General features: G+C 43.6%; 1 protein-coding gene across 10 annotated transcripts in view; it reads left to right on the top strand.

Annotated features, from left to right (window-relative positions):
• Positions 1-14,501, top strand: part of PITPNM2 (phosphatidylinositol transfer protein membrane associated 2) — a 104,788-nt gene that overhangs the window by 47,513 nt on the left and 42,774 nt on the right. For all 10 annotated transcript variants that reach the window (XM_072350764.1, XM_072350760.1, XM_072350763.1 and 7 more), the window contains one exon: positions 3,100-3,272. In XM_072350764.1, coding sequence (XP_072206865.1) covers positions 3,195-3,272 — 78 coding nt within the window. In that variant the 5' untranslated portion in view covers positions 3,100-3,194. The remainder of the gene's footprint in view (positions 1-3,099; positions 3,273-14,501) is intronic.

Below are 14,501 nucleotides of genomic sequence, written 5' to 3'. Positions count from 1 at the left end.
TCACAATGTAAAATGAGCCTCCTGTGGGAGTCTCCATGCTTCTAGGGCTTTATTTCTTCCCTGTACAACATAGGAACCAGCAGCCCTGGCACGGTGCGTGTTGTGGCCGTGCAGAGGAGCCAGCAGTTTGCCTTAATGCTCAATTCCCGTACCCCTCAGGGCCAGCCTGTCAGTCTGGCTGGGGCTTGGCCTCCTATTTAAATACCCATTGCACACGAACTCTCATTCCTTAATTACAAGCTGTCAGTTGTCATCAGCCCTTTGCTCACTCATTTACTAACAGTGAAACTGGCCCTCACCTCCTGCAGTGACTGCCGGACACAGCACACCTTTTTCTGTACAGAGCTGAGAGATTTCCCTGCTCAGCTGCTGCAGATCCTGATGGTTCACCCTTAAAGAAGAGGCTCTTCCTTAAGAAGCTGAACATGGTTATGAGGGAATCTGTTAAAACCAGAAGTAAATACAATGCATCACACCTTAGCCTTCAGCCACAGCCTGAAACAATAGCTCAGAGGTGGACCTGACTCATCTCGGCTGGATATTGACTCTGCAGCATAATTATACTTCGAGAGCCTGATTCTAAAACAATTGAGGTATAAAGTTATGCGCCTGGCTCTCACAGTTATACTGCTCTGTGTATAAACTGAATAACAGCCTGCACCACTGTGTCCCTTTTGCAGAAATAGCAGCGAGCACAGCAGTGTCCTGCATCACCAGCAGGCTGGGGTCTGCAAAACCCATGGGCTGCCTCCAGTCCTGGGGTCTTTGTCAGACCCCTGGGAGACACAGTGTGCTGCTGGGTATGTGTCTTTCATGGTTTTCCACCTGGGTTCCTCTGCTTGGGTAAAAGTCAGGGCAGATATTTTGCAGTTCATCATTTGATGGTGATGAGTTAATGGTAGGACTTGATCTTAGTGGTTTTTTCCAACCTTTATGATTCTATGAAACGTGGTTCTTGCTGTTGGTCAGTGTGTTTCAAGGGCTGTTCTCTCTCTACCTGGTGTTTGGGGCTGGTTGCAGGAGCTGCCGTGGTCGGTTTTGAGGAGTTTGGGGCAGTTTTTGGGTGCAGTGCCTTTCCTCAGGCATGACACCGCAACCTGCTGCTTTATGGGGACCTGCAGGCTGAACCACAACCTGGGCTTTGAGCATTGACAGGAAAATAGGAACCTGGAGGGGAACTCTACAAAGAAACCTCAGCTGTTGGTGGCTGACTGCGTCTGCTTCGGGCCAACACAGCTGGGATTTTAGTCTGTAATAGAATAGTCTCTGTTGTGTCTTGGCCATCTGAATTATTACCTCTCTGGCACTTCATTATAAACACATTTTTTCCTCCTTGGTACTGGTTTCCTGCCATTTTATTGCTTTTAAGGTTCTATTTTTGTTTTATTCATCTCTTTCAATCGATAGGAAATATCCTGTTCTTAGCAAGCAGCACAGGCAGACATGAGTGATGTCCTTATGGGAAAGCCGAATCACTTTCAGAGCTTTCTTTGGCGGGGGGTGAAGCTTCTAAACCCAGTTTTCAAAGTCTCTGAAGTTTAACAAGGCACTGCAGACATTGTTCCATGTGCCACTGCCATCAGCTCCAAGAGTTGGTATCCCAGCGTTGCGCCAGTGCAGATCTGAGATGGTGTTTAAGATCCATCATATGGTAATTATTGTTGTTCTTTGCCATGACACTAATTAAAAACACCTAATGAGATTATCCCCACCTGTTCTCTAGGATTAACTTGATGGAGGAAATCCTGCACGTGTGTGTGGACGTGCAGACTCCTGCATGGCAGTGTCAGGAGGAAGGGCAGCCACTCCAAAATTACTTTCTACAGGGTTTGCATGGCAAAGATATATTATTATTTTTTATTATTTCCTCCCTGCACACAATATGTACACACAGATTACCCTGACAGCAATAAAATGAAACAGAGAATTGAATTTGAAAATAAATTGTTGAGATGATGCAGCAGTGGACTTCCAGAAGAGTCGGTCCGGGATGGATGGGCTTTGTAGCCAAATTAGAACTCAACAATCAAACAGCAGCAAGCTATTGGCAAAGTTGTCTCAACTGCAGGGTTTGGGGCTGCATCTGCTGCAGCATCTGTATCCTTTCAGTAGGCAGAAAGGTGAGGTTTGGTGATGAGAAGGAGCCAGATGAGTGCTTTGCATTCTGGTGGAGTGGCCGCCCAGTCCTGCTGAGGCAGTGTTGCCTTTTTTGTCCCCTCTTCCTCCTCAGTCTTAGTTTCCCTCCCCTTCTTTGTATTATTTTCCTGCCTTTATCCACATCCTATGGGGATATCTTAAGGGTATTTGAAAAGTTGCTGCTTTGACCCTTGGTGTGGTAAATGCTTTACTCCCTATATTCTTAAGCAATAATTTTATTAAATTGCCTCAAGGCTGGGTATGTTGGGATTTTGTTGTTGTTGCTGTTTGATCCTTGGCTGTATTCTTAAGCAGCAGTGTCAAAATGAGTCTAGCATTGACATCAATGACAAGAGAATTTTGCCTGTAGGTTTCTTGGAAGTGAAAGAGAATGGGTCCTACCAAGACAGTATTTCCAAATCAAAATGGGAAGCAAAATGCATTTTGGCCATCCTCACTGTTAGAATCCAGATGATGTTTTCAGTCACGGTGTTTCTGAGGGCTGAAGATGTCTAATTACTGCCTTTTCTTTGCAGCTGAATGAACGTGAGAGGATAAAACCTGATACCTTTGATTAGATGCATCTCTGGTGTGTTGCTGACATTGGAGAGATACGTTCTTGTCTGGCAACAAAAGATCTGCCTATTCATTTTGAGCTTTTGTCACATCTCTCCCGTGGAGATGCTGTTGCATAGGAAAGTCTGATTGATACAGTGGCAAAGGTCAGGAGGGTAATAGTTTTGATGGCATCTTATGAAGCAGATCAAAATTTCCCTGAAAGATTCCATTCAATTTGATATTAAGGGTCTGGTAACACTCCAGGGATTCTTGTCTCTGCTATTAGGCTTATTGCTATTACCAAAATTAATGTTTGGGATTTTATCTTTATTTTTTTTTCCTGATGGGATATTCTCCAACATGAATGGAAAATAACTGCTGCTTCTCTCTCACGCTCTTTTTCAGGGATCCTCAATGCATTTCTTCGCCATTATTTAAGGAGCCTTTACTAAAAGCTTCTGGATTGAGTTTCTAAGCGGACGAAAGATTTTGTATTCAAAATGCTTATAAAGGAGTATCGTATTCCTCTTCCGATGAGCGTGGAAGAATATCGAATTGCACAGCTCTACATGATACAGGTCAGTCATGTTTCAGTTGGGATCTTTGGGCATGGGATAACACTGGGCTTCGTCTGGAAGAGTGGAAAATTGCTGCAGAAGGAGATATTTTAAGTGTGAGGTTTTCTGGGTGCTTATAAAGAAGTGGGGGAGAAAAGGGATATAAACTTCCTATTATAAAACCCTGACAAATCTGCCTCTTTTGTCCTTAAAACATAAAACCTCTAATTGACCTACCTGGCAAAACAGTGGATAGTGAATGGGCTATTCCAAAGGAGGAAAGCACTGAGCCCAAGGGCTCGGGTACCTGACTGGAAAGGCTGTAGGTCTTGCACAGCCACTGCTAATGGAAGCAGTGTAGTAGTTGTATAAAATGTCAGTGAGCAGTAGAGTGTGCAGGAGAGGGATCTTATTAAGGAGAAAGAGCATACCTGCTTTAATGAGGCTGAATGCTGAAGGTGTGCTGCCAAGTAGACTGGCTGCAGAGGGTTCGGTTGATGGGATGGGTTTGCTGCTTGCTTCAAGCAGTTAAACTGCTTGTTTAATTAAAGCACAGCACTGAACTCTGCTTTGTTCACATGTGAGTGATTTTGGCTGTATTTTAATATCAAAGGGCTGGATGAGCCATTAAGGCTTCATTGGTCCAGGAAAGTGTTTGAGAAACTATGCATCCATCCAACCCTGCTGCACAGCTGCTCTCATTTTCTAGTGCATTGATATGCAGCAAAATAGTTTCCTCTTAGGTCAGATGCAGTAGAGGGTGTGCTGGGAGGTGATGTCAGGTCTCTGATCTTCCACCTACAGAGGCTGTGGGCTGGGCATGCTGCATCTGAGCTGGATACTCATGCAATGAGCAAATGACTTTACTGCTGTGTGTACAAGTGGAACAAGGGGAAAAGTTAGCTGTGCTTTATATTTGTCTCAGCTTTAAAAAGTAACAAATACAGAAAGCCCACTTATAGTAGCATATGGAGTTTTTGCTCTGTTTTTTAGCATCTGGTAAGAGTCTGTTTTCAACTCTTCTTGAAACTGGTGGAAAGGTTCCTGCAGGCTTCAGTGGGAGCTTTTCCTAGACCATGATATCAAGTGTCTTTTTTTTCTTCAGCGTGATTTAAAAGTGGAGGTTTTGTCTTTGAGACGGATGCCGGGGAGAGAGCAGTGGGGAGCGTGACTCGTGTTCTTTTCAGAGGATGAGGATATGCTTCATGTCTGTCTTTTATTATTCCTCTGAAATGTGTGGGGAGGCCACAGGAAAAGCAAGTTGTGTGTGTTGAACTTCCTCAGGGGAACAAGCAGAGATATCTGTGTAAAACAGCAGTGTAGGGGCATTCCTTAGAAACCATTGGCTGAAACATGCAGAACAGAGAGGTTTAAACTATTTCCTGGGGAGAGGAGTGATTCTGAAGAGCTAAAAGTTCATTTTGTGGATGTGTGTTGAGTACAGTGCAGTATGATTAGCGCTGGAGTCACCAGTCAGCCCAGTCCTGTATAAGAAGCAGTTTTCCAACAGTGTAAAAAGATGTCACAAGTATTCCTCGAGGGTTTCATACAATCTTAAGCATGTACTTGAAGTTGATCATTCGTTTAATTTCAAGCTCACAAGGGAAGCTCCCTGTTAACTCCAAACCAGTTGGTAGAAAGTTGCTCTTTCAAGAGCAGTCAGATCATTGTCCTGGACTTCAGCATCCTCCAAACTAAGTTTTCCAAAAGGATCTTGGGGTTGATACAGCTGGTCTTGTGCAGCTGCCCTGGATACAGGTGCCCTTTCTGTGGAACTGGTCCCTCCAGGCCATGTTGGCAGAGACGTTCAGACTCAAGCTGTAGTATTATGGTCCCATTTAAATGTTTCCATTGAGGTTTTTGCCTTTGCAGTGGATAGTCCTTTCATACCCTTGCATGGGAGATCAATCCCTCCATCTTGGTTGACGTCATAACAAAATTTCCACCAGACTTGGTTTGAGCAACATCATGCCCAGGTAGCAGAGGATCTTTCCATTAAGCCAGAACAGACTGTACTCACGTTTGCTATATTTAATGCATTTAAAATTGTGCCACATATAATCTTTAGTTAGTGCTCTGTGCCACTTGGTAGGCAAGACATGCAATGAATCATTGTGTCTGTGCCCACGTTGCATTATGCTTGAAGTTCCCCAGACTGGTTTGTAAACCTGTAAAAACTGAGAAGAGTGGCCTGATGCTTCCCTTGTTCTTCTTTTTTTCTCCTTCCTTTTTTTTTCTTTTATGGGAGGTGAGTGAGGGAAGCAAGAAGTCTCTCAAGAATTGCTTCCTGCTCGCTTCTGAAACGTTATCTACAGAAACACTGGTTTCAGTACTTTAAGGGGCACTTACATCCTTCCCTAAATGAGTTTATTTTACATTACAGCAGCGGGCTGAATGTACCTTTGAGTTGCTTGAAGCCTAGCAGGTTTGAACTGAATGGCTTTTCTCTATTAAATTTTAATCTATCAGTGTCACTGTTTTCATGGGTAGCCTCCCATGCAGTGTAGTCTGCGTTAGCTGCCGAGCTGTTTTAGCTCTTCCATGAGCATACATGCATTTTGATTTTGTTTTCATTGTAGCTGCCCTGTTCTCTCTTTTGCTATCCAATTAAAACATCCTACTTTTTGTACCTGAAGTCAGAATCAGTGATCTTTCTATCTGCTGGGAGATGCTGTTTTGGTGCATAAAAGGCAAAAGGCTTCAAAACAGTGAAATCATTATTTGTATTTCTTTTCTAGACAATAGTTTTATACTCTTACTTTATTCATAAAATCTATGCACGCATGAAAAATCCCATTCCTGCTTCCAAAGATGAGGTATGCAGACAACCTTGGCCTGCCCACAGCACTGGGTAGAGCTGCAGTCTGACCTGGACAAACTGCAGCTCCTGTCCCCACATAAGCAGAAAGTCACTGGAGGTAAGTGCTGCTGGTGGAGGCCTGAAATGAAGCACAAGCCATTGGTGGAATGGACAGCTTGAAGCATCTGCAGGGATTTCTTTCTTCCTGCAGAAATGCTGAACCAAGGACTCTGCTATGGATGTCTTCTCTGTACATCACGTCAAAGGCATGTGCAGTATTTCTGCCTGTGTCAGGATAGTGAAGCCTATTGGATGTGAAGGATAGGACCATTCTGTTTTTATTGTGTGATACTTAAGAGGCCCTTTAATAAGATTTATCTACATTTTTCTTCTTCTGGGTGTCCTGCATATTTGTGACTCAGCAGCGATCCTTTCCTCCAACACATGCTTCCTTTTCTTGTTTGTTTAGGGAATGTACTTTCTGTGTGCCTCCCCCTTATCCCAGAAACAGCACATATCTTAATGCTGAATCTCTATCTCCTAAAAGCTTGTATTCCAAGATCTGTATGTGTTTGTGGAAAGATCAGTATGTTATTAGCCAAAGGTCAGCCCATTTATCATCTTAATACCATTCATTACTGCAGTTCCATATGGCATGGGATTCCGGGAGGCCATTGCCCTTCTGACTCTTGCATAAGACGAGAGAATTCCTCATGTTATTAAATCTTATTTTTATACTGGTGTGTATAGCTGGCTTTCTCTGTTATAAATAACTTCAGTCCCCTCTTGCTCCAAGTAGTTCTCTCTGTGTCTGTGAACTTTCTCCAAACACAGTGAGCTTGAAAGATACTCCTCTGGACCCAGGGATTGCCTTTTGGGGATGAGAGTTAACTTTCAGCTGCTATGTCATCCTTATTAGCTAATAACAGTAATACTTTGACACCAGCTCTTGCTTCAGACCACCGTGTGGTCCTGGGCTCGCCTTGGATGTAGCTCTCAGGCAGTGCCATTGAGCACAGACCACATCACTGAGCACATTTGTAATTCTTGAGGCACAAAAGCCGCGTCCCTTAAACTGTTAGGGATGCCTAGCAGTTGCCAGCAGGCTCAGCAGATGGCAAAGGATTGATTGAGTGGGTGAAAACAAACTAACCCTTCATCTCTGGACACTGAAGAACAGGATGGCTGGTTATTTCTTGTTTCGTTTGCAGATGCCTTGGCCATCTGGATAGACAGACATGTATGCTTTAATTTCAGAAGCAGGTGACGCTGCTGACAGCACCAGAGACCTTGGGAGATGCATAGTATCCTAAAAGCAGAAACCTGGTTTGAGGCTTGTCTGCCAATCTCCATGCTGCAGTGTTCAAAACCTCTGACTCCCAGGTTCTTTGCTCCTCCTCCTCTGGTTTTCATAACCTTTTCTTTGTGATCACCAGGGCTTTCATCCCTATGAAAGAGGAGGTTGAGATGCTCACAGTTGCGTAGCTTCAGGAACAAGAGAAGGGTCTGTTCAGTGTTACCAGGCTTGGTCTAATTTGCAGAAGTCAACAGTAACACCCATATGGGTGAGCATTCCAGAGAAAACTACTATAATAGCAAACATCTATTTTCCTTCTTTTCTTCTTCTTCTTTTTTTTTTTTTTTAAATTTATTTTTATTTTTATTTTTTTTGTAACCATTACCTTGAAAAAGCCTTTAAATTGGCTGTTATTCCACACCTGGCGGAGAGAGGATTGATTGTGGAGTAATGAGCTGTGTTGCCTTGACAGTTTGCATGTTTGTGCTCTCTAACAAAACTCAGTGATACTGAGATAAGGATATAACATAAATAGGATTTTAAACTTCAGATTTGTACTCCAGTCTTTTAGCAATATAGCTCATTAGTGAATTAGTTTCAGTAGGTCCCTAAAATCTCAGTGATGCAGTCAGAGGATAAGAATTGACCCAGAATGCTGAGCTGAAATTTCATCTTGTAGCATAATAACAGGCAGCTTGTTTTTCCCCTCTTTAAAACTAGGAGCAGTAATCCTCATGGACAGTGTCTGTGGAATAGTTAATACAGTGAAAAATCCATTTAAAGACAGGGGAGTAAATACTCAAGGTAAGATGAAATATTGTGCTGGAAGTGTAGCAGACATTTTGAAAGATGAAGCTTGTGGGGTAAACAAGCTTGAAGTATCTCCATAATAAAGTGATTCCTAATTCATGTGCTTCTGGCACATACAGCCTTGATTCTGTAGGAGTGTGGCTGGGCACCTTTGTAAAGTGGAGTGATTAATGAGTGGCCATGAGAACGATTCTCCTAATGCTTGAATTATTTATAGTCCTGCACAATTGATTGTCCCCCAAATATCCTGGTATTGTGCAAACAGCTTCATTAATTTCTAGACCTGATTCTAAATAACACAGTGCAATACAGTATTTGTACAGAATGATGCTGTGTATATATCTGTTCTGTCTTACAGGAGTCTGCTGATGACAACCTGTCCTGACTTTAATTTTAGGGTTTTGGTGGTCGTTGGTTTTGTTTGATTTTTTTTTTTAAGGAATATATTTTGCATTTTAAGAAAAGGATCCGAGTGATGGAACTGCTGAAAAGTCACAGGTGAGCTGTGCTGGCAGGAGTGAGAATGGTCGTGTCTTCAGGATGGAGCCTTCTGCATATCCACCTTCATTCTGATGAGACAGAGTCAGTGCTGTTGATTTCTGATCCCTCAAGAAGTAGCATCACTTCCAAATGCAGTGTTGGATGGGTCTGCAGAGACCCATCCAATCTGTAAAGCCAGTGAATCTGTAGGAGTGTGGGCTGATGGTCAGTGTGAGGTCTCCATATCGACAGAGCTGTCCTATGTGGTCACCTCCTGCAGCAGCCTGAGAGATTATAGTGCTGTTTTGTGGTATTATGGCCTGGTTTCTGCCTGTCTGTGCAGCCTCCAGATTTCTCTAAGCATGCTCTCTACAGCTCTCTCTCCTTTTAATGCTGCCTTTGTTTTTGAATGGACTGTACGAACACTTAAGAGCAAGTTTCATACTGCGGTAAGAGGCATTGCCCAGGTGAAACAAAGCACTGTGCGTTGCTCAGCTGTTGATCAGGTTCAGAAGGAGGATGGGTTAAAACAGTTTCTCTTTTGCCTTTATTAAGAAAACTATTGATGAGGTTCAGATTTCCTTCCTCTCCCTCAAGAGTTTCAGGTCATTCCTATGTGTGCAGAGCAGTAAGAAGTCAGAGTGCTGTGTGATTCTGATCACTGTCTCGTTGACTCAAACTAACCTTCCTCTGCTACATAAGTATTGACGCTGGCCCTTTGTCTATTTTTTTTAACAAGCACTAATTGGATTAAAATAATTGTCATGCGTGAAGGATGCATGTTGGAGCGCAAAGGGCACATGGAAACCTCAGCTGTGGGCACCATGGTTACTAGTGACATCACTTGGTTTGCTATTAACAGTAATGATTTGTGCACGGCGCTGAAGCCAAAGTGAAGATGGCCTAAACTAAACCCAGTGGATTGCTGATGCAGTCCCATTGCCATGGAAACAGATGTTGCAGCTTAAAGTTGCCTGCATTTGTAATGCGATGCCCGTGTTATAAACAAAAACACGGTCTTGCAGCATCCATGACTTCTGAAAGGATGTGAAGAGTGTACCTGGAGAGAATGGGAAGTCCCAGTGCAGTTCTGCTGGGCTTATTCAGCTCATGCCAAATTAGCTGTGTGTGAGGAGGTGCTGTGAGCCTTGATGTGAGTTACAAGAACACAACTTACGGGTTCCGTGCTGTCCTCCAGCAATGTTCTTGGAGGACTGTCAGTCCCGCTTCATGTGGGCTGTTTCTGATTTGTACTTCATAAAGCACAGGTTCAAAAGTACTGTTAAAACCCATCCCTGGGGGAACAAGGTTCCTTTCTCCTGCCTCTTTTAATATTGTCTTTCTAATATAGCCATTAAGCCTACATTCAACTCCTGCAAAACAGGAGTAGAGGAGCTCACCTGCCTTCCTTGCTTTGGGGCTGCAGAATGGCTGCAGCTTGTTTTGCTGTATCTTGTTTAGGGACCCTGCTCAAACCCAATGAAAGTTGCCACATCATAGTTAATTTGCTGAGATGAGGCTGGGAAGAAGTGTGTTCTGTGCGTAGCTCTGCCAGCAGCTCTCTCTTCAGGTTACTTTCTCCCTCTTTAAAAGAGAGCTCCTTGCTGAGTCCCTGCTCTCTGATGCACAGCACTAACAGCACTTGGCTATCAGGAGTGCAGGCCGAAAGCCCTTTGACACTGCAGAAGTTGTGTGTGCTGTTTTGCTTTGGCAAACTAATGCATTAATAACAGTTTGGGTGATTTTTAGTTTTGATTCGTGTCACTTCCCATTTGCTCTTAGAATGCGTGGCACACTGATAACAACGATATCAGTTTTGATCAGATCAGCTCTCTGGCTTCTGTAGGAGCAGAATAGGTGCTGTTTCCCCTTCCCCCTTCTATTTTTTATCCTCAGGTATCAGGTGATAACATCTGAATTGAGTGTTTCAACACTTTAATGATGTACATTTGGAGGGAAAATGGTTGGAGAAGTTTGTATTCTTTCAGGGTAAACCAACATTGTGTTTCCACAGTCAAAGTTTTGATTACCTACAGTAATGCTGACCCTGAACGGTGCCTGGTGTGTCAGATATCTATCAGCAGGCAGCAGGTTGGTGGTGGTGAAAACTGATTACTCGTAATGAATTAGATGTCAGTTCAGATGATCAAAAAGGAGTGGTTAACAGAACACAGAGCTAAGTCATCCCATAGCAAGAGACAGCTGAGGGTAGAAAGGATACACCCATGCGCATGTTTATCCATGTAGGAAAATCCTCTTCTGGAAACGTGTTAAGAATAAACCACATGCTAGTTTCAGGACCTTTAGATATTTTCCAGCATCTCTACCATTGGCCTGCTAGTTTTAGGTGCAGTTTAATTCTGGCTTGCAGCAGTTAGGACTGAAACTGTGCATCTGTTGTCATGCCGTTATTCATTTCTGGTGCCTGATTGCTGGGATAGGCACCCTGAGCCCAGCTATGTGGCTGATGGGCTGCATTGCTTCTAACCTCTCCCAGCATTTCTGGAAAGGGTTGTTGACTATAAGGGTGAGGGGGGGGAAAAAATCAAATTTTAAGCACTGAAGTAGGGAGAATTTCATTTCCTGCCAAAACATAATACTTGAATGTTGTATTATACATAAAAAACACAGAACATAATACTTGAATGTTGCGTCCTAACAACAAGATAATGAATAAAAAAACAACCGACCCACAAGGGATGGGATCTTCTTGTGGGTTCTCTTGAGGGCTCTTGTTTGTTTTGTTCTCTCATTTGTTTTCCTCAGCCTTTTACATCTTACTAGTATTTGTATTCCCTTTCTGAAACTGAGCAGAAAAACCCACCAAAACGGTCATGATTAGAGAAAGCAGAGCTTAGAGGCTGTCAGAGACAGATCAGATTCATCCATCCTCAGCTGCTTCAGGTGTTTTGTGTTCTGGTGAGTTGTGTGAGGCAATTGAGGCTTTCTGTTTCCCAAAGGACCAGACTGTTTTTAGGGTCATCATTGGCACTTGTGGTAGCCTTGGGATCTGAAAGAAGAAAACCCAGTAATTGGTCATTGTTAATCTCAGCCTCCTTTGCCTCAGCGGCACATACAAGTGTGTTAGAAGGATCCTCTGGGGAAATCTGCTGTCATGTTCTTGTTCAGTGGATGCATAGATGCCTTTGTTTGCTGTCCTTGTCAGCTGAAACCATCTACCAGCAGTAAGATTCTAGTATCTGTGTCTAAATGGGATGAGAAATGCTGAGACTTCAGTGTTATTTTAATGGATTCTCCCAGGAGAATTTGTCTGGTTAATCAAAGTGTCCTATTGCTTAATGGGAGCTGGGAGGGAGAAAAAATCTTTTGGTTATTGTTTCCAGACAATGGTTTATGTCTTCATTATTCATGGACAGTAGGCCTACCAGGCGTAGCAGTGTCAGTCTTTGCAATCTGAATGATCTCAAATCAAAACTGTCATGGGTCGTCAAAGTCAGCCACTGGCACTGGGTAAATATATTGCTGTAAAGCACCGAGAGACTTTACCATGATGCTAAAGCATGTCAGCTCTTTGTAATCACTGTCTGACTTACTTGGATTGAGGAGCTGAACCATAAACAGTAATTGGTGGTAAGCAAGGTAAGATTATAGCTCTAGTTTGTTTTTTTAAAGCTAGAACAGTGCTCAGGTTGCCCATCAGCATCATGCGATGCACCCTATCTTTTCTCTGCAGAAGAAATGAAGCCACGTAACTGTTTGCAACGCTGCTGAAGACTTTGCAGAGATCATGTGTATGGAGTAGAGCTTGTTTATCTGCATCTGTGCTGTACTCAGGAGGTGAAATGCAATGAACAGGAACCTGTTGGTTTAGGATAATACCCTTCTTACTGTGTTAGCACCACGAGTTACTGTTCTGTTATCATCCTGGTGAGAAGGACACTCGAAGTCTGTGAAGCATCAAAGTAGTATCTAAGATGCTACTTATCAGAGCTAGCACTGTAAAGAAAGAGAGGATGGTGCAGATAATCCTCTGTCTCTCCAGGTGCTGGGACCCCCAGGCTGTGCAGCATTGAGTGCTCTGATCAGCACACTGTGCTGCTGCAGTCTGCAGAAGGGATCTGTGACGTTCCAGTGGTACTCGGTGCAATTAGCACTCAGTCCATGCTGAGTGCATTAATATCGAAGTAAATACAATATAGAGTTAATGAGGCAGATTTTCTCTCCGTGAAATAATGCTGTGCAGAGGATGGCAGAGATTTGAGACTACTTCCAGACTGTGTGGCAGAGTTTAGTTTCCCCAGCCTGACGTTCCTCAATCTGAATCCTCAACCTGGAGGGTCCTGTTGTCAGCAGCCATCATTCCTTCACTGAGCTAACCCTGCTAAAAATCACACAGGCTGCATCCATCACCTCATCCCACTCTGCTGGGCCAGGATGGCTGCAGCACAGCATTGCAGGATGCACTCCGTGGCATTTGCTGGGATCAGGGAGCTGGTGTTGTTTACAGCCTCGTGTCTCCCATTGTGAAGGACAGATGATAGTGGGGTTAGGCTCACCTGATGTTTAACTGACATTCACTGGAGTTATTCATGCTATGATTATTACGGTGAGGTCATGTGCTGTGTCCCATGCTATGCTGCTGTGCCAAGAGATTTATTTTAATAGAAACCTTTAAGTAACTGACATTCTTGCTAATCATGGTGCATCTGCTTCTCTGGGTTCCCTGTTATGAGTAATTTAATGCTATTACTTTAGCTAGAAGGGATCTGTGTCACCATCTGTCCTGGAAAGCTATTGATGGGGCTGTGCAGAACATCGAGTGTCATCAGCAGAAGAGAGGGACTTCTGAAGGGATGACTAGATTTCCTGTTGTAATACAATATAAGGCGGTTTACTGTGATTACAGCTTAGATATCTTGCATAGGGGCCGTTAGGTACTCTTTGATGTTGGAAACTGTTCCTCGGGTATTTATGTAGAGGGAAGGTAGTGTTGCCAGTTGGTAGCAAATAGCAATAACATAGGTGGTCTACTAAGTAAAATATCTGCTTTTTGTAGGAGCATGGTCTCTGAAGTCAACGCTGACCCCAGATGCCTGCACAGCTGTCTCTCCCAGCAGATTCTTTGGAGAGGGCATGCCCAGCTCTTCTCAAGCCAAACGTTTTCCTCATCAGTGGTTATTTTTTAAATGGTTGTTTACAGACCGCTTCCTTGTGATAAGCCCTCTCCATGCTGTAGCTGAGCCACAATAGCCATGAAGAGGCTGTGGTTGAAAAGCAGATTGCTCTTCACTCCTAGAAGTGGTGTACTTCCGCAGAGCCACTTGGGCACAGAGTATCATACTGGTCTGTCGAGTGCATGTTGCTGATGTCTTTATTTTACTCTCTCATATATGTATCTTCCTTTTGTCTCCATGACTGGTTGGTGATTGTTCTGTTTGCCATCCAACCTGGCCTCAATTGTCCTTCCCAACCTCCCCATGGCTTGTAGCCTTCTCCACACACAAACTGAGAAAGAGGAGAGCATACAGCGCTGGGAAGCAGCCTTGTGAGGCTGATGGGAAGTCTCTCTTTGGTTGTACCACTGTTACATTGAAAAGCCGTGTTGTGCTTTGAGTAGAAATTGACCTGGATCAAAAGATAGATTGTGGTGCATGGCTATTAAAATACATCTTCAGTGTTTTGGTTTTCCATTTCAGTACAAGCAGTTGTATGTCTGGAGATGCCACTCTTGCACACAGGTTTGGCTTTGCATGCTCGTAGCAGTGCTGAGGCTGCTCAGTGCTGTGGATTTCTTTTGAAACTGCAAAACTTGTGCATGTGTTTTGGACCAAACCAAGGACCTGCAGATTTGACTTGGCATCGTCGATAACTGCATAATCTGGAACAAGAGCTTTAAACCCAG

Source organism: Excalfactoria chinensis, chromosome 16, assembly GCF_039878825.1.
Source record: "Excalfactoria chinensis isolate bCotChi1 chromosome 16, bCotChi1.hap2, whole genome shotgun sequence".
Classification (NCBI taxonomy): Eukaryota; Metazoa; Chordata; class Aves; order Galliformes; family Phasianidae; genus Excalfactoria; species Excalfactoria chinensis.
Note: the sequence above shows the minus strand (reverse complement) of the source record. Positions and strands in the feature narration are given on the sequence as shown.